This window comes from Nuphar pumila, chromosome 6, assembly GCF_984573655.1.
Source record: "Nuphar pumila chromosome 6, dmNupPumi1.hap1.1, whole genome shotgun sequence".
NCBI lineage: Eukaryota > Viridiplantae > Streptophyta > Magnoliopsida > Nymphaeales > Nymphaeaceae > Nuphar > Nuphar pumila.
The window spans coordinates 41,233,336-41,259,876 of record NC_143254.1 but is presented as its reverse complement, the minus strand read 5'-3'; the positions used below and the strand labels follow the sequence as shown (position 1 = coordinate 41,259,876).

Below are 26,541 nucleotides of genomic sequence, written 5' to 3'. Positions count from 1 at the left end.
AGAGATTAAGCAAATGTAATATTATCACAACCAAGTCTTCCTCATGCACATCAAATTGCACCTCTAAATTACAACAATCTTGAACTGTGCATCATCGTACTTGTAAATCCACTTGCTACAACATCAAATATATGTTGAAGAAATCACCCGTGCTTTTGCATACCAAATATATGTTGATGGTTTTTTCAATGGTGATCCTCATCTTAGTATGTTTTCAGTACTGCTTCTTTGCAGTCTTCAACAACTTTTCATCTCTTCCTACTAAGAATTGATATATGTGCTAATCTTTTTGCCTTTTTTAATGAGAAAACAAATAACAAAAAAGGAAACATTTTGCAAATATTAGAACTCTAAACCTCAGTCACATTAGTCGAATGCTAGAGCAAAAGAAAGCCAAAGATCCACATTAAAAAAAAAACAAGCAATGTAATGTTAATTGAAGACCCAAATCATCACAACCACCAATAATAGTAGAGCAGAGAGAGGGAGAGACTGTAAAAACTCTTCAAACTTCCTGTAAAAACTCAAAACTCCGATTGTGAACAACTGCATCAAATCAAATCTATCCCAAGACACAAACTCATCACCACGATAAGAAAAATCCCCTATCCAGAATGCTCAAAATCATTTGATCTCTCCATAAATGCAAACTTGCAAATTCCTTTACCGCAGAAAGTCGGCGAAGAAATGCAATTGATCCCTTCACATTCCTTTGATCCTTCCGCAAAGAGAGACGCAACGAGAACAACTAAAGAAAGTCTGGCTGAGAGAGAGACCCGACATGAACATAAATCTTGCGTCAGAGACAGAGGAGTCCAGACGTGAGAGAGACCTATGCGAGAGGGTGAGAGACGGGCTATGAAAGAGGGATCTGCATGAGAGAGAGAGAGAGAGTCTGGTTGTGAGAAACCCGGCGGGAATCCGTTCGGTCTTTGGCTGAGGAAAGGAAAAGAGGAGGAGAAAAGGACTCTGACGACTGCGTGCGAGGGGGGAGAAAGGAAATAGAGGAGGAGGCGGTGGTGGTCACGGCGGTGGTGCGACTTTGATCGATTTGGGGGTAATCAAAGAGAGAGAGAGAGAGAGAGAGAGAGAGAGAGAGAGAGAGAAAGGGAGAATTTTGTGCCCTAGATGGGCCATTTTATATAAAAAAGTAGAGACGGATTAGCTACAGAAATATTTCATCTCAAACTTCATTGTAACTTCACGATGTAGTAGCAACGGGAAAATTTTGTCGCTCATCCGTCGTGAAGTTGCGACGGAGTTTGAGATGAAATATTTTCGTTGCTAATTAGCGATGGATTTTGAGACAAAATTTGTCCATCACTAATTTCGCAACAAATTCTAATTTTAGGGATGACTAGTTTTCTCTAGCTAATCCGTCACAAATTTATGACGGATTATTTCTGCCGTTAATTAACATTTTTCTAGTAGTGGTATATTAGACGAAGTTTGAGATGGATCAATACTAGGCCATACCATATCCATATATTAATAGGATCCAAACATGAATAAAATATAAAGCATATCAAACCATTATGATACTATCTGGATCCATCATAAAACTGAATCAAAACTAGATCCATACAAAATATATTGTTAAGTGCAAATATCTAACTTGATACTATCTAGATCTACCATAAAATCTGGATCAATACTATCAGAAGATCCAAAAGAGAGACCATAAAAAAACACACATGCATTAAACATATATATATATATATATATATCAATTATGCTGATATAAATAATTTTGGATCTCATCATGCTAATTTGGATCTAAATACCTACATTAGCTAGAGCATTCATTTGGATCATAATTAGATCAAATCCAACTAATAAATATAAATAAAGGACTGACTTGAATCTTGAGAAAAGTTCATCAAACCTTTATATGCATCCCAGGTGTAGATCTGGTTTTGTTCCAATGATCCACTATGTCTAAGTTGATCCAACAGGTCTAACCAATCCAATATTCATGTTGATTGGACCCAAACTAATTAGTATAGTCTTGCTGGTTTAACCAACTTAACTTGAGCTTGATCACTTTCACTTGAATCCAATATGGATTTACTTGATCTAAACATATTGAACTTTGATCCATTACAATCCAACCAGCTCCAAAACATTTTCATAAAGTGAACATACGAGTCAGATTTGAATAGGATCCATTTAGGTTCATCCAAATCTAATCTATTTTGGGTAGACATATCAAGTTCATATCACCTCGGGCCTGCTTTTTTCTATATTCGAACAACACCTACCCACCCCATTTTTCTTTTCTTTTTTTTTCTTTTTTTCTTTCTTTTATTTTTTCCTTTTTTTCCATTTCTTTTATTTTCCAACCTTTCTCGTAAAAGAGAAGCCTGAGTAGGGTTTTCCACTTTTACGAAAAGGGGAAATTTTGAGAGAGAAGGAGTGGGAGTCTCACTGCTGAGTTGCACTCACTGTCGACGACTGACGAACCTCCTCTACTTACCATTGACTGACAATATGTTTTCTACTTGCAGTTGAGAGAAAACTCGAGAGAGATGAAGGGAGCTTCAATCTAAGCTTCTCTAATGTGTGTTGTTGTGAGCATCTGAGAGAGGGAGAGCGGCCTCTCTATGCTCCTTTGAGATTTCACCCTTTCCATGTCACCACCTCTCATCAGAGGCTCTACCAAAATCAATCGAGTGACGATGTTTAGTCATCCAGTGCCTACAGTCGCTTCACACCAACAACAAAGGCCGCCAACAAGCATGACCCCCTTTTGCTTTTCCCTCTTTTCTGCAAATGCCTCAAACCAGAAGTGAGGATTGTCAGGCACGGTCATCTGTTGAGGGGGTTTTCATGGCAAGGGTGTGAATTTTCTCGGTGAGGGTTTTTGATGTAGTGGTTTCTCGATAAAGGGGTTTCCTGGTGTAGGAGGTTCACAATGAAAGGGTTCGGTCTATCCTCCTTGAGTCTGTCAGATTCCAGTGATGCACCTCCTCCTTCCTCCTTTATTCTTCCTTCTCTGCCGTGGGTTTCAGACAAACAACAACCCTAGTTTTTGTTAGCCTACTCGATCAATGACAGAATCTATGGGTCTAATAAAAACAAGTATGCTTTTTTTTTTACCTTGATATTTTGGCAGAGTGATCATTTTTCGGCGACTATCCCCAAATAGAAATGAGAAAGTACTTACCTATTGTCATTTTTTTTTCTTTTGACAACGTTCGGGTAGCATTGATGGAGGCATTTGGTAGATGGTAGTGCTCCTCTTCATAGTCGCCTCATGTTGACAGTAAGGATCATCAGCTCATTCGAACCTATGCAGTTGCACCTCTCTTACAGTCGCATGATGGAGGATCCTCTCTGGTTGTCGCATCCTCCTCTGCAGTCGCCACACACAGGCAACATTGCCAGACACAACCGGTGGCTCCTGGATTTTTTTATGGTGGTCATATCCATGCGGTGCTATAACTCTATTAGGTGTCGAGTCACACTACCACTATAAGAAAAATGTGTATTAGTGATGGACGTTATCCATCGCTAATTCATCACAAAATCCATCGCTAACGTGTTTAGTGATGGATTAACGACAGATAGTGTCTGTCACATAGTTCTAGTCACTAAACCGTGACAGAATTTATCTGTCGCCAATTCATCGCTAAATAGAGACTGATTTGGTTATGCGACAAAATTTAATCTATCGCTAATCTGTCGCTAAGCTGTGACGAGGGATATATATCCGTCGCTAATGTCTGTCGCCAATTTGGTGACGAACATTAGCGATGGCTTAAATTCTATCGCAAACCATCGACTGATTTAAATTGGTGATGGATTAGCGACGGATAATAATCGTCGCTAATTAAAAAAAAAAATTGAAATACGAAACTCGAGAAAATTTTATCGTTATACAATTCATATAACTTGCTTATAAAAAACAAAGTACACATAAAAAATATATATACAGATGAAACAAATTTAACACAAGTTCTAAGTTAAACAACTTTAACAACCAAATACAGTTCTTGCCAAGTTATAATTAGTTGCAAGTACGTCAAACAAATTAAACACATGAATTTAATCCTCGCCAAGATTTAGGGCATCATCCTCTTCATTTTCTTGATCTGCCTGATGATGCATAAAATACACATCATGTTAATATAATATTCATGCATTTTTATGTGTTTTTAAGGTTTAGAACCCATGAATGGATGCATTTAGATATAAAGAGGTCTCGGTACAAATTTCAATCAAATCAGAGTTAAATTGAGAAAAATATCACATTTTTAGGGTTTCAGATTGATTTTCGATGGAGAACGGGTCTAGATTCAATCCAGAATCTCAATTTTGGATCTTGGACTGGATTCAAACATCATTTTTACCTAAACCCACGTGTTTCAAAGTGTTTTTCAAGAATATTTTCTAAAAACCACCTCTTGCTAACTCATTTTAGCACTTAGATGCAAATAACACAGTTTAAATTTTTAATTAAAAGTTAACTTTAGAATTAGGTAGCATTTTAAATTAGTACTAACTTAACATTTAAATAGTCTGAATTTTTTAGGTTAGACATTTTTTGGACTTTGGAAAAATGCCTTCCCCCTCTCTTCTCTTCCCTCTCTACTTCACACGCCTATGGCGTGTTTCTTTCTTTCTTTCCCCTTTTTACTTTTTGTTTTGTTCATTCTTTTAATGGATGATGTGTTTCTCTTGTTGCTGCTGCAGATCAATGGTGGAGCTTGGCTTCGATGGTGTGCCGTCTACACTCCAGAGTTGGACATCTCTTTCCCCGTATGGTCCTCTTCCTCTTCTTCTTTCTCCTTTCTTTAATTTGGCTCTCCAATGGGTGCATCAGCAAAAGAGGATGCAACAGACCATGAAGAAACATGTGGGCATGGATCCAATCTCCAATTAACCGCTCTACCTCTCCTCCACCTTCGTCGGATCTTCCTTGAGGTAGGTGCTCTTCTCCCTCCATTCTTCTAGTTAATTCGAGTCTACCCATAGTCTATTCTTCTCAACCTCCAACCCCTTTCTTATTTTCTGGTTTTTGATAGCAAAGCCACTGTCTGTAAATCACATTTTTAAAGGTTAATATCGAGTCTAGAAGTTGTGTCATGTTTGCTTCGTGGGTGGTCATTCATTTCGTGAAAAATAATGAGAATCAACTAGAGTTGATCTAGCCGATTGAATAGTCTTGGTGGCTATTTGTGTAACCAGTTGAATTCTGTAATTTTTTTAACAGACTTCAGTAGCTAAATATAATGTTTTTTATTCCTTTTGGTCGAGTTTATTTTGATTTAGAGAGAGTCAAGTCGTTTGTGTTGTGTCTAGTTCCATAGTGAAGATCGGCTAAGTCTAGCTTAGCCGATTGTCATGTGTGCCCGAAGTTGTTTTTTCCTGTTTGTGTTCCAGTTACAACATGTTAGTTAGGGTTGTGTTTGTGTTTCACAGTCTAGAGTCAAGTCCAAGTCTTGTGTTAGTTTAGTTTAAATTAAGTTTTTAATTGTTTTTGTTTTATTAATGAAAACGAGTTATTTTTTTTAGTTTTTGTAAAAAAAAATTTAAGATGCTTTAATGGCTGTCATCTTTCTCACAGGGGAAGGCAGCCATGGCTGTAGCTTAGAGTTTAGGAAGGTTTTGTTTAGGGTCTAGGTTCAGTGTATTTTATTTTTGGTAGGCTTTAGCATTTAAATAATTGATTTAGATGTGTGTTTTTAATTAAAATAGTATTAGCCAATTTTTCAATTGTGTTCCTATTTAGTCCATGCATCTAGGTTAGATATTAGCTACATTAGATATTATATAGTGTAGGTAATTAATTTAGGATTAATATAAAGTTAGTATTTCGAATTTTAGAATGAAGGGCACATTGGTATTTTTGTTCAAGGGACGATTTTGGCATGTGTTGGAGCCCTCCAAATTCGTGAACCCCATTTGGGGAAAGTGTTGACCTCTAATGGATCCAACTAAGAGAGATCCATTCCCTCCTTTTAATTTTGGAAATAGATTTGAGTTTCAAATCTATTTTCAAAAATTCGTTTTACAAGATTTTGGGAAAGATCTCAAATTGGCAAGCTAATTTTATGGCAAATTTAAATCCGAGTGGGCCCATTGAGCTTGACGAGTTTGATTTTGCAACCCTTCCAAGGGGTCCCTAAGGTAAGAATGCATGGGGTCCAATCACTCCCAATTTCGCCACTTAGGATTTATGTGCCTTCCTTTAATTACATAGCCTAGCATAGTATAGATATTACATTAACCATTTTAGTATGTTTTGACTTGCCTTAGGTTTTCAAAATCGAGTTTAGCAATTTAGGTAAGTATTATGTGTCTTGAATAATGCTAGCTTGAATTCCATGTATGCTCTTGACTTAGGTAGACCAATTACTTTTTGACTCTTTCATTTTTGTTTTTAGTAAGTAGCCATTCTTCATTAGGTGTCTTGATATAATATTTTAGTAAGTATTGACTGCACCTTAGATAGTCAAATCGTGTAGGTGTCCATTTTAAGTTAGTCCAAGTCTTACTAACCCTAGTGGGTCCACTTAGGTGTGGGACGTGAGCCTAGTCAAAGTCAAATATAACCCATCCTCCTTAGTGCCTTGGGTTAACTAACCATAGTTAGGTAATTAACCCTAGTCATTCCCTAGACTAACCCTAGTTAGTCAACTAACCTTAGTTAAAGTTCAAGTAGTATTAACTTCATTTAAATAGATAGGTTTAGAATTAATGTTCATGCTTGTAGTTAATTAGTTAGTTGATATTAATTCAATTATGTTAGGTTAGTTGATTTATTAGTGTAAATTAGCTTAACACTTGCATGCATTCTAGTATTCTATTTGAGCATTCATGTGCATTTCTCACAAATAATGTAGGTAGCTATTTAGAATTCTATTTTCTTAGTGTAATTAGTTTTATTTTCTGTTAGTCAGTTAGTATTAGGACTGTGAATGGCTGTTATTGTATGTATTCTAAGAAAAAGTGCACAAATTGGATTTTAACAAATGAATAGTACATTAAAATAAAAACCAGAATTTTGCACTGACTTACACTCGTTATTTTATGTGAAAATTTTCTGAGTTTTTCCGAAATTACTGTTCTATTCTATTCATCAGTGTGTTAACTATTTACAAACCAAAAATCAGCTCATTTTAAGTTGATTTGGTTTGACTTTAATGCGTTTTTCAAAATCAGGTTTTTCGCATTTTTCATTTTTGGGATAAATGATTTCCAGATTTTTTATGAACTTGAAATGCTTATATCCGGAGCTCTCAGATGATTTTTTCAATTTCGTAAAGTCTGGCAGATTTTTGAATCTGTCAAAAAGAGAACAAAAGAAAAATCTTTAAAATTGGAATGTGTTTGCTCCTTTAAATTCACTGTTTTTGAAAACTTGTGAGAATCCAATTTTGCACTATTTGAGGGCAAAATAGTCATTTGATTAAGTAGTTGATTTTCGATAGTCCTTATTGTTTTTCTGCATTATAGTTAATGTATTAACAGTAGTTAGACTGATTAGAATTGATATTAGTAGCTAGTTTAGTTTGATTTGCATTGTATTTTAATTGTAGCTTAATTGCAGTATTAGATTAGTCATTAATTTCTTAAGTATTTTTAGTTGTAATTTAGAATTAATTATTGATGACATACTGACTTTTTATTTTTGTTGTTTTAGGTTGATAAGTTAGAAATAGATGAACAAGTGTATTTAAAATGCGAGTGTGAATGCACGTGTGGCGAAAAGATAAACTTACCTCTGACAATCCGGAGAAGACTTAGCAATCTATTTCAGTTCATTTTCATTTTTAGTTTATAACTTAATTAGAATTGTAATGTTAACTTAGTTTTAAACTTTATTGATATTAATAAATTATAATTTTTAGAGATAATTATGAATATATCCCATTCCCTGAGGATTTGACTCGTACTTGCCACATCGTGAAAAGTCGGTTTTTATTATTTTTGGTTGACGATTTTCCAAATGATTTTATTGCAAAATAAAGTTTTAAAAATACTACTGCAAAAGTTCAACCATTGCCCCTCCCTCCATGCCTCCATCAGCTCCTCTACGCTGATCATCTCCAGCATCCTACAAGAGAACCAAAATGTTAGTATTTATAAACAAAATATAATGAAATAAATTATATGCAATACACCTAATCTAATGCAAAAAAGTAAATGACTGAATGACACATAGGCTAGCAATAAACTGAAGGACATTAACAGAATTCAGATGTGCTCTAAGACTGGAAAAAAAAATTATAGTGATTCAATCATGCATATATGTGTTCTAAGGTTGTCAAAGAATGTCGCAGTGATTCATGCATGCATATATGGTTTATAAGGTTGTCAAATAAATGTGTTATGTATCACAATCATGCATATATGTGTTACAAGAAAGTCAAAAAACTTCCATAGTGATGAAATCATGCTAATATGTGTTCTAAGGTTATCAAAAAACTTTCATAGTGATTCAATCATGCTCATATGTGTTCTAAGGCAGTCAAAAAAACTTTCATATTAATTTAATCATGCATATATGTGTTCTAAGAAAAAAATTATAGTCATTCAATCATGCATGTGTGTTCTAATGTAGTAAAACAATTTCATAGTGATGAAAGCATGCTTGTATGTGTTCTAAGGTTGTCAAAAAACTTTCATAGTGATTCAATCATGCATATATGTGTTCTAAGGTTGTCAAAAAACTTTTATATTAATTCAATCATGCATATATGTGTTCTAAGGTTGTCAAAAAACTTTTATATTGATTCAATCATGCATATATGTGTTATAAGGCAATAAAAAAATTTCATAGTGATTCAATCATGCTCATATGTGTTCTAAGGCAGTCAAAAAATTTTATATGTGATTCAATCATGCATATCATATTCTAAGGCAGTCAAAAAAATTTATAGTGATTCAATCATGCATATATGTGTTATAAGGCATTAAAAAACTTTCATATATGCCAATAGCAGGCTCATATGTGTTCTAAGGTTGTCATAGTGATGAAGTCACACTTGTATGTGTTCTAAGGTTGTCAAAAAACTTTCATAGTGATTCAATCATGCATATATATGTTATAAGGCAGTAAGAAAATTTTATAGTGATAAAATCATGTATATATGTGTTGTAAGGTTGTAAAAAAACTTTCATAGTGATTCAATCATGCGTATACGTGTTATAAGGGTGTCATAAAAATTGTATAGTGAATCAATCATGTATATATGTGTTCTAAAGGTGTCAAAAAAAAATCACAGTGAGGCAATCATGCATATATGTATTCAATCATGCATATACTAGCTTGAAATCTAACAACATGAAACAAATGACATGAATCTTTATACCTGATGGGCACCAGAGCTCATGTTGAATGCAGACGAAGTTCTCCCGTCTCGAAAAAAGTTGCATAACTCATTATGGACAATGTTGGGAATGACTTTATTTAGAAAGTACTACATTTTGTCCTCAAGACACTAATAGACACCATCCCAAGATATAACAGAGTCAATCAAACGTTGAGAGTTAATGCTGGCAGGAGAACTTTGAGAGCTATGGTTGTAGGAGGCAACGACTGTTGTGGTGTTCATGTTACTCCCAAACCCGAACACACGACCCTTTTTGGGTTCACCGGTTGGAGTCATCCATGCTTCAGGATCAAACGACGGATGCTGAGTGGAGTCATTGCCATATCGCTCTACCATTTGTTGCTCGTATGACTCTTACAAAATAATGATTACAATATGAATTAAAAATTAAGAATTACAATGTTTATAATAATGTAATTCATGGTAAATTGCATATTATAATATTTATTAATACAATAAATACATATCGATGTCGCTCTCACCTTCTCTAATACAAAATCTCTCATACTCTTACATTTATGTGTTTCAACAAACACATCCTTATAAGGCACAATGTCTCCTTTTTCTGCTTTCTGCAATGTTAAATGATAAAAAAATTAATTAATAAGTATGCAAAAATATTTATAAATTTGCTAATATATATATATATTGATGAATTACTATTTTCTTCTGGTGGCGCTCAAAAGTCCTAGATCCACCTATGTGTAGATGGGCATCAGGCATCTTCATTCGGGTTTGTGCAGCCTTTGCTGAGCAGTTTCAAAATTCATTGCTCGCCCACTTGTCGCACATGCCCTTCCAATAATCTCTCATGATAGTAGAAGGTCATGGCCCTTCCACTGCAGTGGATCATCTATCCCACCAGCTGTTTTTTTTGTTATAGTCTTCATATTGTACATGTCAGCAAATCGATTGACAGTCACCTTTTGCCACACTACCCTCGCATCTTTCTCTTCGTTTGTAGTCGCGAAGCGATGGGAAGCCTACAAATACTTTCAGAAAGTTAGCACACATGAGTATAACAAAAAATTAAATATGAAACACATTAGTTATGATAAATGATTGCATACCATGAATGAAGATATTAATCTGTCCAACACCTCCGTCAGGTACTTTTTTTATTGCGCAACGGGTCCTAAAAGATGTTGCAGTAATGACTTCCTAATTTCTCATATTACTTCTTGCGGCTCGAACCTCACACTACACATGAATTGATACACATTAACAATCGACTGTCGATATACACTATTTATAAGATAAGTATTGGACAAGCGACAATGAAATACTTATGGTCGACTATCGATATACACTATTTGAATGAGTCATTATGTGTCACACTGAAAAGACCCTGCATTCGACATTGTCTCGTGATGTGTATGAGTAACTGGTGTAGGTGGGTTATGTGTAGGTGAAACATCACCTACAAAACAATGAGTTAAAAATTCACACAATGCATATTTAAACTAATCAAGTATATAATTATTTAAATGATATACCTATTGAAGCATTGCGTGAAGACGAAGGTTGAGACTGCCTATCACTGATCTGGGATCCTATAAAGATGATTAACAAGTAACAATGTTTATATCAACATATAAGCAAAAACATAATGAATGCCTATATTTAAATATAACACAAAAACATTTACCTAATGATGTCCCACAACCTCTATTTGGTCCTCGACCACTGTGACCTCCACGAACCATAATCTAATAAATAAAAATGTTATTTAGATCAGTTACATGATATGCAATTTCATGGATACACATTCAAATTGAAAATAACTTTATACAAGCTTGGATACAGTTACATCAAGCGTGGCAATACATTCAAATCATTCATAGCATATTAATGTCAAACATGTACCTGCAGCAAACACACTCCAATATTCTGCTAACTATTACCTCATAAGTACTACTTCATCAAACATGACAATATATTCAAATCATTTATAGCACTCAAACATGTATTTCACTAGATCAAATATGCTTCATCATCACTTGTTTCACTTTCATATTCTTCTTCTTCCTCACCCTCTTTGTCTTCTTCTATATTGGGCGCTCATCCACTTGATATATCATTTGGATCACATTCTTCCATACGTGTGCCATCGAACAATGGAGATGTGACATGCAGATCATGTGTGACATTGTGGCCATAAGAGAAGTCATACATATCATCTGATTAATAGTATTCAACCTCTTCAACAATCTTGTCTTCTTGTAACTAATCATACTCGGTGTATAGTTTAGACTTCACCATGCAATCCGCCCACCATTCATTTCTATCTGACTTCCTTGTATTCAGATATGAAATATAGTAAACTTGTTGAGCTTGCGATGCTAATATAAATGGTTCATATGTTTCAAACCTTGATTTATGATTCACCTTCACAATGCCTGAGGCGTTGTCGACTCTTGTTGTTGTGGGATCAAACTAATGACACTTGAATAAAGTTAACCTGTTATTTATGCCTAAGTAAGTGAACTCCATTATTTCTTCTATAACACCGTAGTAGTCAAGTTCATTTTCATCGTAACTGCTACCCTGGACACACATGTCACTATTCATCATTGACTTATTTGCACCGTAGTTTTTTGTATGGAATCGATAACCATTTACGATGTATTCATTGTAACATTCTACAACTTTGGTCAAACCATTTTATAAATCGCACATTCTTTGGTCATTAACACCACCATGGCGGACCTACAAGCATAAACAATGTCTGTAAACACGATCAATTAAGTAACATATTGTTGTTCACACGAAAAGAATGCATATCATCATCCTTACCAACTCTTTCATCCATGCCACAAACTTATTTTCACATTCTTTTTGTAATTCTGAATCAGTTAGATATGAAAGTTCTCTTCGCAACTCCAGATCAAATCATCTGCATTTAACAAATAATTATATTACCAAAATATATACGTAGAGAACTAAATGTAACATATTATGTATACTTACTCGATGTAGGGATCAATCTCCAAGCAATTAAAAATGATATAGATTTATGATGCATCTTGCTCTCGATCTTCCAAGAGTCTTGATCGGCAACTGCCAAAGGCCTTCTCAAGTGATTTAAATATTGATAGTTTGTCAGTCACAATAACTTGTTCTCCATCATCATTACGAGGTGGGCAAGTGTAACGTGTTGGAATGTGAGACTCAAAGTACATAGATGAGAAATTTGAAATCTCTTCTAAAGTGTATGCCTCATAAATTGAACCCTCCACTCTTGCTTTATTATGAATTTTTTTTTAGGTCAAACATGCATTTGTCAACAACATACATCTCGTAATACAATAAATTCCCAATAGCATTAGGGAGAAAAATATAAAATAAATTTTACCTTTCAAATGGGTACATCCACCGATATTGCACATGACCACCAACCCTAAGTTCATATGGCAAGTGTATGATCATATGTTCCATAATGTCAAAAAATGCAGGAGGAAATATCTTCTCTAGCTGACAAATAGTAGTGACGACAGAATCCTTGAGATTCTTTACCTCAGCTACTACAACTTTCAATGCACACAATGTTCTGAAAAATCGATTCAACTTGGATAATACCCCTTATATAGGTTTGTTTAACAAATCATATGCTAGGGGAATCAGCCATTGCATAATAACATGATAATCATGACTCTTCAACCCATACAATTGACCCTCGTCTATCTTCACAGCCCGAGCAATGTTAGAGACATATTCATCCAAAAATCTCAATTGTCTCAACCACTCACATATCTGCTTTACTTGATCTGGTCCAAGTACATACCTTACCTTTGATTTCAATAATTTACCATTCTACTCTTGAAGTTTCAATTCTGGTTTTTTACATATTACTTTTAAATCCATACGGGCCTTCAGATTATCCTTTATTTTTATTGACATTCATTACTGTATTGAACACATTATCAAATACATTTTTCTCCACATGAATCACATCCAGATTATGTCATATCAATAAGGTCGGCCAATATGGTAGTTCCCAAAATATAGATTTCTTTGTCCAATTGTGATCCTTTTCAAATCCAAGGAAGGGCCTCGTACTACGAGCATCTGTCAGTCCATATGGAAAGTATCACAATCGTCTTAAAATCTTTATGCCTGACAACTGTGCAGGTAGACCTTCTATTTCAATTGTGCCTGTTTGAAACACATTCCTTTGTCGTCGAAATGCATGGTCGTTGGGTAGAAATCGACAGTGACAATCAAACCAACACAGCTTCCTTTCATGCGTCAATATAAAAGATTTTGTATCCTTCATGCAGTACGGACATGCCAACCTCCTATGTGTGCTCCAACCAGATAACATACCATATGCAGGGAAGTCACTAATTGTCCATAGAACAACAGACTTCATATTGAAGTTTTGTTTTTTGTGGGCATCATACGTAAGAACACCGTCATCCTACAATATTTTCAGTTCATCAATCAATGGCCTTAAATATACATCAAGATTTGGCCTCGAGAAGTCGGACCAGGGATCAATAGAGACAAGAAAAGATTTTGACGCTTCATACACAAGCTTGGAGGAAGGTTGTATGGGGTGACAAATATCGCCCAACACGAGTATGGGGTTGATCTACCCCCAAATGGATTAAATCCATCTGTACATAAATCGAGCCTAACATTTCTCACTTCCATTGCAAAGTTCTAATGAGTACGATCAAAGTGCCTCTAAGCTTCTGCGTCAATAGGATGTGTGATCTTGTCTTCATCATGTCGAACTTTATTTGCATGCTATATCATTTGTTTAGCTATCCTTGAAGACATATAGAGTCGTTGCAATCTAGGGGTGAGAGGGAAGTAACAGAGTGACTTGTATCACACTTTTTTTGACCTTATGCTACCATTTCCTCTTGTTTTTTGCTTGAACCGAGGATGCCCACATGACGGACATGATTTGTTATTTTCTTGATCTTTGAAATACAACATGCAGTGATTTGGACAAGCATCTATCTTTTGATACCTCATACCTAAAGCGTTGACCATAATCTTCGCACGGTAAAGATTTTTTGACAATTTCTCATCTTTGGGCAACATACTCTTCACAATAGAGAAAAGACGGTCAAAACATGATTGACTCAAATTATACTCTGACTTCAAATTCAGTAGTTGAAGAACTGCAGATAAGATAATGTGACTCTCGCAACCATTCCGCAGTGGCTCATCAGCATCTCTAAGTAAGTCATAAAATCTACTAGTTGCATCGTTTGTTGCTTCTTCTTCTACCCGAGTTGGTACATCACTAGGTCCCATAACAGAACCTATTTTTTATCCTGCGGTATCAAATATCAAATCCATATATGGATTATCGTGCACCACATTCACCTGCGCGTCAAAATTATTCTAAAATTCTTCACCATGAAGCATCCATTTTTGATAACCACTAACAAAACTCTTTCTGTATAGGTGATGTCTAACACCATGAGGTTCTACAAATCGATTGTTCTTACACATCATGCAGGGGCATCTGATCCAATTGGTGGGATCCAGTGTACTGACACTTGTCGTTGCAAATTCAATAAAACTGTCAGCACCATCCATATATTCATGAGACACCTCATTATCAATTATCCTATGGTACATTCATTCACGATTTGCTGCCATTTTGTCCTATAATATTACGAATATTATCATCACCAGTTAAAAAAGAATCATAATAATGCTATGATGAAAAAAATATCTAATTAATCTATTAATTCTTGTTTGGTGATTGTTTGTGAGCATTTTTTTTTGTTTCAGTTAATGTATAAATTTACTTCTCCTATATACCACGAACATGCTTAACATAAAATGCAATTCCATGAACTATTATGCATACATTGATAATTCAATATTTTTGTATGTAACACCATCAAATCATATTTATATACATCACGAGGATATTTAGAAATATGAAATCACATTTCATAAAATGATACATTCATTTTAAGCATATTTTCATGATACAATTTCACATGAAAGGCATAATCAAATGAAAAATAACTTTATGCAATCATGGATATAGACACATCAAACATTGTAATACATTCAAATCATTCATATCAAAACAATGTCAAACATGTACCTCCAGCAAACACACTCCAATATCCTGCTAACTACTACCATGCCTAGCATGAAATCCAAACTCCAAAAATACAAACACTTCTATTTTCATATATTAAAATCATGCTCAGAATGATCTCCAAACTCCATCAAAGCAGTTCTAGATATCCACAACTAAGTGAGTGTGTGAACAAAAAAGTGTTGCATCCAAGAAATTAAATAACATGAAATGAAACCAGAGAATCAGACATGCATTTAAATATGGATTTGTACATGAAAACGAAGTCATGCATCAAAGTAGAGATGTCATATTTCAGTTTCCAAGCAGGTAATATAAAATAATCCAGAGTAATATAAAAATAATTGCACCCGCATTGAAGTAGACTTCAAGTATCCAAGGCAAGATTATGAACAACAATAGGACGGCAGAGGGGCTTCGCCTCTTGCTGGGAAACCAAAAAAGGTAGGGGCATTGCCCCCTACCGGAAAAAACAAAAGGAGTAGGGGAAGCTCATGCCCCCTGCCGAAAGACACACGAAGGTAGGGGGCAAAGCTCTCTGCCAGAAGACAAAACCGAAGGCAGGGGGCTCCCCCCCTGCCGAGAAAGACAAAAGGAGACATGAGGGTGACAGGGCTCGACCCCTGCTCATATGCTGAGAAAAAGAAGGGGAGGTGGCAATGGCTTTGTCCTCGCCGACCTACCAACCAGAGGTAGGCAGAGGGGCCCTGCCAACCAAAACACAAGGGCCCCTCGGAAGCCCTTCCCCAAGCCGAACAAAGAAAATGGAGGATGGGGCCAAGGCCCTTACCAACGGAAGAGAGAGGGGGCAGCAGGGGCTTGGCCCCTACCGACCATTCGACCCAACGTAGGTGGCAACCTTGACGTCTGCCGGAAGAAGAAGGTCGATGAGGACAAAGAAGAAGAAGGCTGAAAAAAAGGGGGGAAGGGGTTACTTGAGGAGAGGAACAAAATGAGAGGCATGATGATGCTCGTCGGAGCAACGACAGTGATGGTTGGCAGTCGAATGGGGCTCGAGGTTATGTCGACGGCAACCAGGAGGGTTTGAGGGAGGTGTCATCGGTGAAAAGAGGTCATCGACCGAGGGAGGCTCTTGGAGAGCAAGGTCAAAGAGGGACGGCGATGGGGAGATCATCGATGCAGTCACCGACAGCTCTAGTCATCGGTGGCTGCTGGGAAACCAAGAGGAGACACAGAGAGGGGGGTTCTCAGGGTCGTCGGGGTGTCTGCCAGACACAGGGGGGAGGAGGTGGTCGGGGTGGTCGCTGAAGAGCGGTAGGTGGTCGGGGCAATCACCAGAGAGCGATAGGTGGCCAGGGCGAGCAGCGCGGGTGAGAGAGAACAGAATTAATTCTGTGTCCTAGATGAGCATTTTACATTAAAAATTAGCGACGAATTCGCGATGAAACAATTTCATCGCCAACACCGATGCTACTTAGCGACAGATTCGCGACAGAAATATTCTGTCACAAACACCGTCGCTAATTAGCGACGAAATAGCGACGGGAAAAAGTTGTCACTAAGTTGCGACATAGTTTGCGATTGATGTAATTTCGTTGCTAATTAGCGACGGATTTGGCGATGGAATTGTTCCGTCATAAATCTCTCAACTAAATCAAATTTTAGGGATGACTTATTTTCCCTCGCTAATCCATCGTAAAATTATGATGAATTATTTCTGTCATTAATTAACGTTTTTCTTGTAGTGTACGTTGAGTCTCCGCACAGACCTGGTAACCTCGCTCTGATACCACTATAGGAATTCTTGAATCGAAAATATGTGTAGTGAGAGAGGAGAAAAAAATTAAAGGAAAGAAGAGAAGCGAATAGTGAGTTGGAGAAACAACCTCCATCAAGGAGGATAAAATTTCTCACCTTATATTTTAATCTTATTATGCTAGGATAAATTGTCCTCCCCTGTTATAGTCGTTTTCATCTCGGTCTTTATTATATTCTAATATGTTTTTAATGCATTTCAATGCATATGGTTTGTGTTTCTATGAGTTACGAGCCCACCTTATTTTGTGGTTCCTTGGATTCCTTTGTGAGCCTATGTGGCCACATTAGATCCATTACCTAGATCCAACAATCTCGCCTGTGAAAGGCACCCTCACACCCGATGAGAATAGAAATGGGGAAGAAAGGATCATCTACACAGTAATATCTCAATATTATGTATATATTGCCACAATATAAAACATTTAAAATGGTCGAAGAACATTGCATTTTTCGAGAAATTTCCAAAATATCACTTGTGGTATACATGATAATTGATGGCTTAGACGGCTGCATCTCAACAGCTAGAAGGCTCAACACTCATTACTCGGCTCGGTTCGAATCGAGAACCAGGGGACGTTTGCTAACCTTGCCCTGGGTGCGTTTAAGTTTGAGAGAGAGAGAGAGAGAGAGATAGAGAGAGTTTTTGTGGGCTACATCAAGGGAATGATTTCTTTTCCTTTTTCTTTTTTTATGATTTGGTTGGTCTTCTGCCCATCGCTCTCAGGCTTTGAGTTCATTGGAAGGGCAGGTCCAGGTGTTGATGTGCGCGCATGACGCGATGGGCCCCATGTTGACCCAATCCCTACCCCATCTCCTCCAAAGTCATAAGCGTGATGTCAGCGTAGCCTTGCCGCCCCCGCCTTGAGAAGGCCCCCGTGTTTGGAACAAATGAAAAGAAAATGCGAAAAAGGAATTCCATGGAATAAAGAACAAAAAGGAGGAAAAGAGAGTGGGATTTTCAGAAGGAATGAAGGAAAGTAGGGAGGGAATTCCGGAAACATGTTTTATTGTCTTCTTGGGTGCTGAGCACTGTCAGAGTCGAAATGACTGAAATTACCTTTTGCAAATTTTTTATTTATATTATAGCTTTTTTTATAAGATTTATTTTGGATTTGAGGTCAGATTCTGACCAAATCCGATTCGGTTTAGTCGGATTCAGTAAGCAGAATCAACAAATAGTCCGTTAGATTTAATATAGTGTTTTACATCCTAATATGTATCCAACTCAATTGATATTTGTATATGATTACATATAAGGTTAGCCATTTAAGCTAAGCCAAATCTGGATCAGTTGTTATATATACTTTTTTTCATTTGAATTTGAATCTGACTCCAAATCCAAATAGCTAACCAATTTCCGATTAGGTTGGATTGGGTAATGACAACACAGTTTCAACTGGCCACTAAGTTCATCTTCTTGAATGGACCTGAACCGAGCCTATAAATGGCTCGACAAGTCTTGATGGATGCGAAAAGTTAGTTACACCTAGCGAGTGTCAAACATTTTGACCAAATCAAGAGGTGTTGACTTGCTCAATATTCAAGCAACTTAACAGAGTCTATATATGTGTATGAAGACAGATCTTGAAGCATCACTGAAGGACTTCACCAGCTTGACTAAGCCTTCATCAGTTCTTCAAGTCACGAGACACGCACCAAGCTGACTGTGAGCCTAGCAAATTCCCGTGTCTATATATAGGTCTAGTTCTAACTATATGACTTGACCCTTTAGGGCATGTTTGACGGTGCATCATGCATGTCATGCAGGCCAAAAATCACAAAAAGAACATTAATTTTAACAAATGTTGGACGCGGCGAACGTGCGGAACGCCATTCACCGCATCCATAATAACGTAAACTTTTCGTTTCGCCCCCTTGTTATGAAGAGAACAAGGACACCTGCTCTTATGAAGATAACAAACGGCAGATGTGTGGGATACCTGGAATATGGCAGCCTACGCATCCAGCAGGACACCTTTTTAGGTGTCCCGCGGTGTTTCACCCCTCTCTCTAGAGCAGTAGTGTTTAGGACACCTGGGACAAAGATTTTTTCAAAAAAAGAAGAAGAAGGGACCACCTGAGACAAAAACTCTCCTTGTACAATACACCTCCATGCCTGGCCAGCAGTGTGCAAACAGGTTTGTTTCTATGCAGTTATCTCCGCACAATCAAAAGCCCACTTAATTATGGCCTCACTTGACTCCTTGCTGACGAGTGGCCCGAGTCTAGTTGCTCATGAGTCACCGAACTGACTTGACCGAGAGTAACCACAGTGAGCTTATCGTTCCAATCCCTTTTCCCTGAATGCTTAAATTAAAATTGATGTTCCAGAGAGACCTTTTGAGAACTAAAATGCATTTACATACCAGGTAAAACATGACCAAGCTCATGAAGTTCATGTTGGACTCGAATCACGTACACCCCAAACATTGCACAAAGTTGGCTAGCTGTTTGCAAAGTCTTCCAGACCCTGACAAACTTTGACTCAGCTAGGTCTCAAGTTGGTCCATGCCAAAACTCATCAATTCAACTAGGGAAAAGCATCCAATCAGGAAAAGATTACTGAAACTACGTACCAACCTCCCTTTTCTCCAACCTGGTTATCTGAAAAACAAGGACCATCTTGTAATTACACAAAAAGACGGCAACCCATATGACATACCACATACCACAGTGTCATTGTCAAGCCAATCCATTCTTAATATTGTAATCCATGGTCGGAATTCTGTTAAAGTATCTGTAATTAACAAAAAGGTAGGGGTAATTAATACTCAATTATTCTTCTCTATGATGAAAGAGAGAATTGGGATAAAAAAAGAAGAGTAAATTACAAAAAGAGGCCTAACTTTTTAGATATTTAAAAAAATGAATAAACTCTTGGTTATTAGTGCACTCAACTGCTGTTTCGATAAACATGCTTGGTCCCGAAATCACTCAGTTGGCCACTTTTTAGTTAAGCCAAATAATAAAAAGAAAGTTGGTATTTATTTTTCTAACACAAGATGCATAAGATGCAGTGTTGTGAGAGGCGTACGCCTCAATACCTGAAGCGTACGCCTCATAGGCGAAGCGCACGCTCAAGGTATTGAGGCGTTGCATTGAGGCGTTTCAGGCTTGAAACGCACGCTTCACTCATGTGAAGCGCACGCCTCAAGTCAAAATGCGCTTCGCTTCTAAAGCATACGCATATGTGTAGGCCCTACAAACTGCCCCTTTCCTGCCAAAATCCGCCATCGGGGACAGTGACGAGCAGGTTGGTGCCATTGTCAATGGGCTCGGACCACTTGCGGGAGAGCCGAGGTCAAGTTCGTAGAAGGTGAGATGCTTCTGAGCATCGATGGCAGCATGGCCGGAGGGGTCCTGGTTGGCTTCGGAGTAGTCGAGCTTCAGGCGGCAAAGATGGAGTTGTTGCAGTCGACGACAACGATGGAGTAGACGAGGGTGTGGGACTTGTGAGCCTCGAGAGGGGTGGAGATGGGGAGGCGGGCAGTAGTGTCGCGGTTGAGGGTATAGATGAGCTTCTGCTTCTCGCAGGCGCCGATCATGACGGCGCGGCCCTTGGGGTCGACGGCGAGGAACATACTCGGAACGATTCGACGACAACCGAACTTGCCGAAGGTCTCCTGGTGGACCTGGTGTTGCGCTCCTTGTTGTACTCGAGGATGTTGCTGCAGTCGGAGTCCTTCTGGGAGCCGGTGAGGCAGAACTGGGAGAGGGAGCGGTGCCGAAGACCTAGAGAGAGAGAGAGAGAGAGAGAGAGAGAGAGAGAGAGCTGTGTGCAGCCTGGAGTCTTCCTTCTCAGGATTGGTACTGTATCTCTGATTCTATGATTTTTTTTATGCCTGGGGTGGTGGCTTTGAAATTGATTTTGACAGGACCAGATCCCTCAGATTTGACATTGAGCTAACGCCCTGACCGTAAGGAAACTGTTCATCTGAAATGAGGTCACTAGATCGGCTACCAGCTTGTATCTTATTCTTTTTAAGTGATGACAATACATTAACGGAAATTAAAATAGTCTGAAGTAGGCTTTTTTTAGCTACAATTAGGAGATATCATGCATAACAAGTAAATTTTGGTATCCTTTAATTACCTTGGTGATCTATGGTTCAGTGATGTTTCACATGGATTCATTAAGTAGATCAAGGTTTTTCCTGGAGCACCTTTTCCAAATTTGAGGGATGATAAGAGGAAAGATGTCCATTTGATGGAAGTCCACTGGCATTTGTCTTTTTAGATAGTCCTGGCTTTGAGTCTTAAAGTAAAGCTCGACCTGTGATATAATATTCTATGTTTGATTACCAGCTAGGATTTGAGATCCATTTTTTCATATCTGCACATTTAGATTTTGTTAGCAATATAATATTGTCAAATATATATCTGAACCCGGGGATCATGAAGCTTACGCTCCAACGCCTCGAGGCTTACGCCTCGCTTCATAACATGCTCAACGCCTCGCTTCGCCTCAGCGCATTTAACAACCTTGATAAGATGAGTAGTTTTATCAAAAAATACAAATTTTTTTAGAGGGAAAAATACAAAAAGTTAATGTTATACTTTGAAACCTATTTGACAGATGGTCACAAATCTCATTGAGATCTTCTTTGGAAAGGAAAATCTAACGATAAAATTAAAATTTTGTTTTCTTGAGAAAATCTTGGGAAGATAGAGGTATATTTAAATTTTAAAATATATAAAATACCAGGAAAACATTAAAATTTGAAATGTTAATAAAGCAATCGTATCAGAGCAAAAACGTGATATGTTCAAAGTAGGCAATATTTTGAAAATATCACAAGTTTTTGGGGTTGTATAGGTTTTCTAAAATCTCGGAACTAAAATCGCGTGAAGTGATATTCTGACTATGATTTGACATAATAAGGCAGTTAGATGTAATAATAGAAAAGTTGGAGCGTGCTATTGTAAAAATCTGATACGTTGGCAGCTTTTTGAAATTCTCAAAAACAGAGGATCTGTAACGATGACGTGGCATCGGATAAAAAACCACTAGAAAAAACGGAGAATAATAAAATGACAAAAAGCAGAGTTGAAAAGTGAAAAACAGAAGGGAAAAAAATTACATCGCTTTATGGAGAAGGCAAAAGGAATTTCAAAGTCTCATCTCTTTCTCTTTCTCTTTCTCTCTCTTGAACAATGGTGTATGATCATCAAAGGTTGATGTGATGATGGGCTGAGATTTGTCAACCAGGGTCCGGCGGTTTCCGCGCACTGTACGATTGGTGCCTCTATTATATATAACCACTCGTCGCATCTTTTTTCGTTAGACCGCCAGTTTCGGACAAACAAATCAACACAAAGAGTTAGAGAGAGAGAGAGAGAAAGAAGAAGAAGAAGAGAGGTGTAAGTGGTGGCCATGGCGGAGGATATGAAGAGCGGAGTATGCCCCGGCAATTGGTGGGCGAGGAGCGGCAGCGGATACAGTGGGATCTCGGCGTCGGCGTGCACAGCCACAGCAGCCATGAGCAAGATCGGCAGCTTCGGATGGTCGTCGGAGATCACGGAGATGAAGGCGAGGTCCGGTGAGGAATCCGTCAACAACCACTCGGCCTCGATGTCAGGCGGCAGCCCCATGGAGTTCACCGAGGCGCATAAGCCGGACTCGAGCGGCGTGCTAATGGATTCGTCCTTGCAACTCCTCGGTTTCGGCCTTTCATCACCACCAGTGGCGCAGGATTGGAGCCATGCCTTGATGTGAGTATGAGCAATATCAGAGCCAGTGGTCTTGAGTTATTTACAGTATTTTCTCATTTTTTTCTCGCTTTCTCCCTTGAAAGAATAGCATGGAGGGTGCAATTGCCTTGCGAAATGTTATGATTCATTAGGTAAATTAAGGATAACTAAGAGAAAAAAAATATTTAAGATTTACTAATCAAAATTAACAGAATTCGATCTTTGATCGGTGTATATATATTTTTCAAGCAATCTGAATAAAAAATTTGAAGGTTCAGTAAAAAAAATTGAAGGACGTCTTTGATCGATATTTGAAGATTGCAAACGTGACATGTATCTAAAACTAAATTGCAACAATTTAGTAATTATTTTAGGAAAATCAGTACCATACGTATATCAGTCGTTGAGGTACCCAAAGCTTTGAGTAGGAATAATTTGAAGTTTTTGTTCAGTTGGTAACGACTATTCATGGAGAACTATATATTTTAGTCTTTTCTTTTATTCAAGAGAAATATTTTAGTTTAGTACCAGAGATGGTTTGTTGCCCATGAAGTGATTTTCTGAATATGATCTTGTACATGGTTTAGAATTCACATGGGTGATAGAATTTTGGATATTATTATTTTTATTCTACAGGAGCTAATGCCTTTCTGGTGATAAATGGAGAAACCACAATAAGCACTATTGTTTAGCTTTGAAGGGATCTCAAGGAAATAGTGCAAAAAATCATTATTTCATTACCATATATGGGCTATGATTGTCAACGCATATAAGATCTGATGATGTGTTGCAAGAATAAATCTTTTACTAATGGCATCTTAATCATATATTTGTACTTCAATTGTTTCTACTTGCCATCACTTAAAGATGAAGGATCTTCTTATATTCTAGAACCAAAAGAATTTGGCAAATTGCTCAAGAATCTACCATGTTCAACTCATGGCCTACTTTTCTACTGTGAATTGTATCTAATACTCTTACTGACAATATGTTGATTTCCATGCAGGCGCGGTGGTGGAAGATCAGAGAGCAGCATACAGGCGATGCTTCAAGATGGAGACCTGAACTCCCAGACGGTTTACCGGCACGATCCATCGATCACCTCCGGCCACTTCCAAAAGGATTGGGCTACTGGGGATGACTCGAACATGAGCGCGATCAAGCAAATGCATCAACACAACTTGTTTGGTCTAGAACAACGATTGAACCCCAATGAGTGTTCTGTCGCCGGCCGGAGTATTCTATTGAATAACATCAGCAGTTATGGATATCCTTCAACAGTGATGCAGGGACTGCTTGATCAGGAAGCTCAACTGTTAGGCATGCCATCTATGAACTACCGATTGAATTCACAGTCATTACTTTCGGACGAGTTCTCTCCTTCTTGGTCTAAGTTCCCTCAATTTCTCAAACCAGCATCTTCTTCATCTTCATCGCCACCCAAACAGCAACTTAACAACCAATTACAGTTCTCAAACAATGCTCCTTTCTGGAATGCATCAACGACCATGGCATCTGAGGTTCGACCAACTCTATATGCTTCCTCGCCTTCACAATTTCTTGCTCCAACATATGAAGAGAAGCACAATATCCATAACATCATGCCAAAGGTAATAACAGGAGAAACATAGAATATTCTTTTTTTTTTCTTTTTTTTTTGCTACGCCAAGGGAAAATTCATATCCACCGGGGAGTACTGTCAGTTTCGACCTTGTGGCAAGAGATACGCCCCCACCCCCCTACCACCTGGGTTTTGAGCTTGAGATGTCCTGTCAACTTGGTGATATTCACAAGTCACCCTTAACCGATGGGCGCAGACCTTGTGGGCAACATAGAATAATATCTACTTTTTGTTTTCATCAAATTGTATTATTTAGAGTTTTCTTTCTTTTTGGTTGTTTTCTCAGAGGAATTCTGAAGAAACTGGTGATGCAAGCTCATCAGACGTGAAGAAAAGTAGCAATATTGAATCAACATTCAAAAGGCCCAGATTGGAAACACCATCACCATTACCAACATTCAAGGTAATTAAAGAGGCAATTCTCTCTATAGAAGAGAGACATACTTGTTTGAATATGATCTTAATTAAAAATTCATCGCTTTCGCTTTAACAGGTTCGTAAGGAGAAATTGGGTGACAGAATTACTGCTCTGCAGCAGCTCGTTTCGCCTTTTGGAAAGGTGATTTGCTTCACCATATTTCTCTGATCAATATATTAGAAAGTTGAAACCATCTATGTTCTCTCTCTCTCCTTTTTATTCTTCTTTATTTTCTTCTAGTTCATGAATATGCAAAAAGTGCTTGCATGCTTTCCTCAATTCCATACCTTTTTTGTTTTCTTAGACTGATACAGCATCAGTCCTTCATGAAGCAATTCAGTACATCAAATTCCTCCATGATCAAGTCAATGTAAGAAGAATTTTTCACACCAACTTCTTTGCATTCATAATGTTAGAAAAGACCTATGACTTTAGCACTTTATACTTGCAGGCGCTAAGCAATCCATATATGAAAAGTGGAGTTCAGATGCAACATCAACATCCCCAGGTAGTTAAAAAAGATAATCTTCAAAACTATTGCCACTTTTTCTACCTTTCTTTTTGGGCTAGGGTGAAGCATGCTGTGGCATTTGTATAGTGCTTATTTCACTTCTGCCACGGATACCTCATGTAATATTTGTTATATAGTTTTTATGCCTGTTATTGCCATTTTTTTTAAATTGAATACTTTGTCTCAATGTTAAAAAAGGAATAGTTCCTTGTTATTCAATTGCAGAATCCTGATAAATCAAAGGACCATGAAGGGCCCAAACAGGATCTGAGAAGTAGAGGACTATGCCTGGTCCCAATTTCCAGTACATTCCCGGTGAATAGCGAGACAGCAGCCGATTTCTGGACACCAACTTTTGGAGGGAATTACAGGTAGAGAAAAAGCAAGAAATAGGAATTAGAGGAACTAATTCTCCACATGTTGGGTTTCAGCCCAAAGCAAGTTGTGAAAAGAATACAATTAAGTTGAAGAAAGAAAAGTAATGAAGAAGGAGATGAAAACAAGAAAAAGAAAGGGGGAGAGAGAATGTGAAAGAGAAAAAGAAGAGGGAAGAAAAAGAGGACATCAGAAGAAGGATGACTGTATCCTTTGGTTTCAAAAGCGAAAAAAAAGAGGTGACAGTTAAGGGACAGGGCTTGTTGGGACAGCTACAGGGGAAATTATACTGGATGGACAATATTTGAGGTTGGTTGGAGAGAATTTTTAGTATGTAATAATTCTGATTAAAATATCTGAAGAACAATGATAATAAAACTGTAAACTTGCATCTCATTTTTTTTGTTTTTAGAGACATGTCTAAACTTAGCAGGGAAGTGTAGGGAGAAAAGGAGGGATGTGTCCGTGATAAATGAATACAAAACCAAGCGACCACAAGATTTAGAAAATAATAAAGAATGATCGAATTCCGGAATTGGGGAGTGTAGAGCTGGTTTTATGAGGGTATCTAACTTTTGCTAATTTATATATATTTGATGTGGTAGTGGAATTCACAGGGTGCCCCACTGTCTCTTTCTTTTTCTGGGTATTCATTATTCTCTACGGGGAGAGAGAGAGAGAGAGAGAGAGAGAGAGAGAGAGCTTGAGCTTTCATATGGGGCAGTG

The 26,541-nt window shown here is 37.7% G+C and overlaps 1 protein-coding gene across 1 annotated transcript; it reads left to right on the top strand.

Moving 5' to 3' along the window:
- The first annotated feature begins 22,573 nt into the window (after positions 1-22,573).
- LOC149834708 (transcription factor bHLH123-like) lies at positions 22,574-25,976 on the top strand. Its single transcript, XM_090009434.1, has 7 exons — positions 22,574-22,911; positions 23,897-24,500; positions 24,798-24,914; positions 25,005-25,070; positions 25,234-25,299; positions 25,381-25,437; positions 25,666-25,976. The coding sequence occupies exons 1-7, from the start codon at positions 22,574-22,576 to the stop codon at positions 25,813-25,815; spliced, it is 1,398 nt and encodes a 465-aa protein (XP_089865560.1). The 3' UTR covers positions 25,816-25,976.
- The last annotated feature ends 565 nt before the right edge of the window (positions 25,977-26,541 follow it).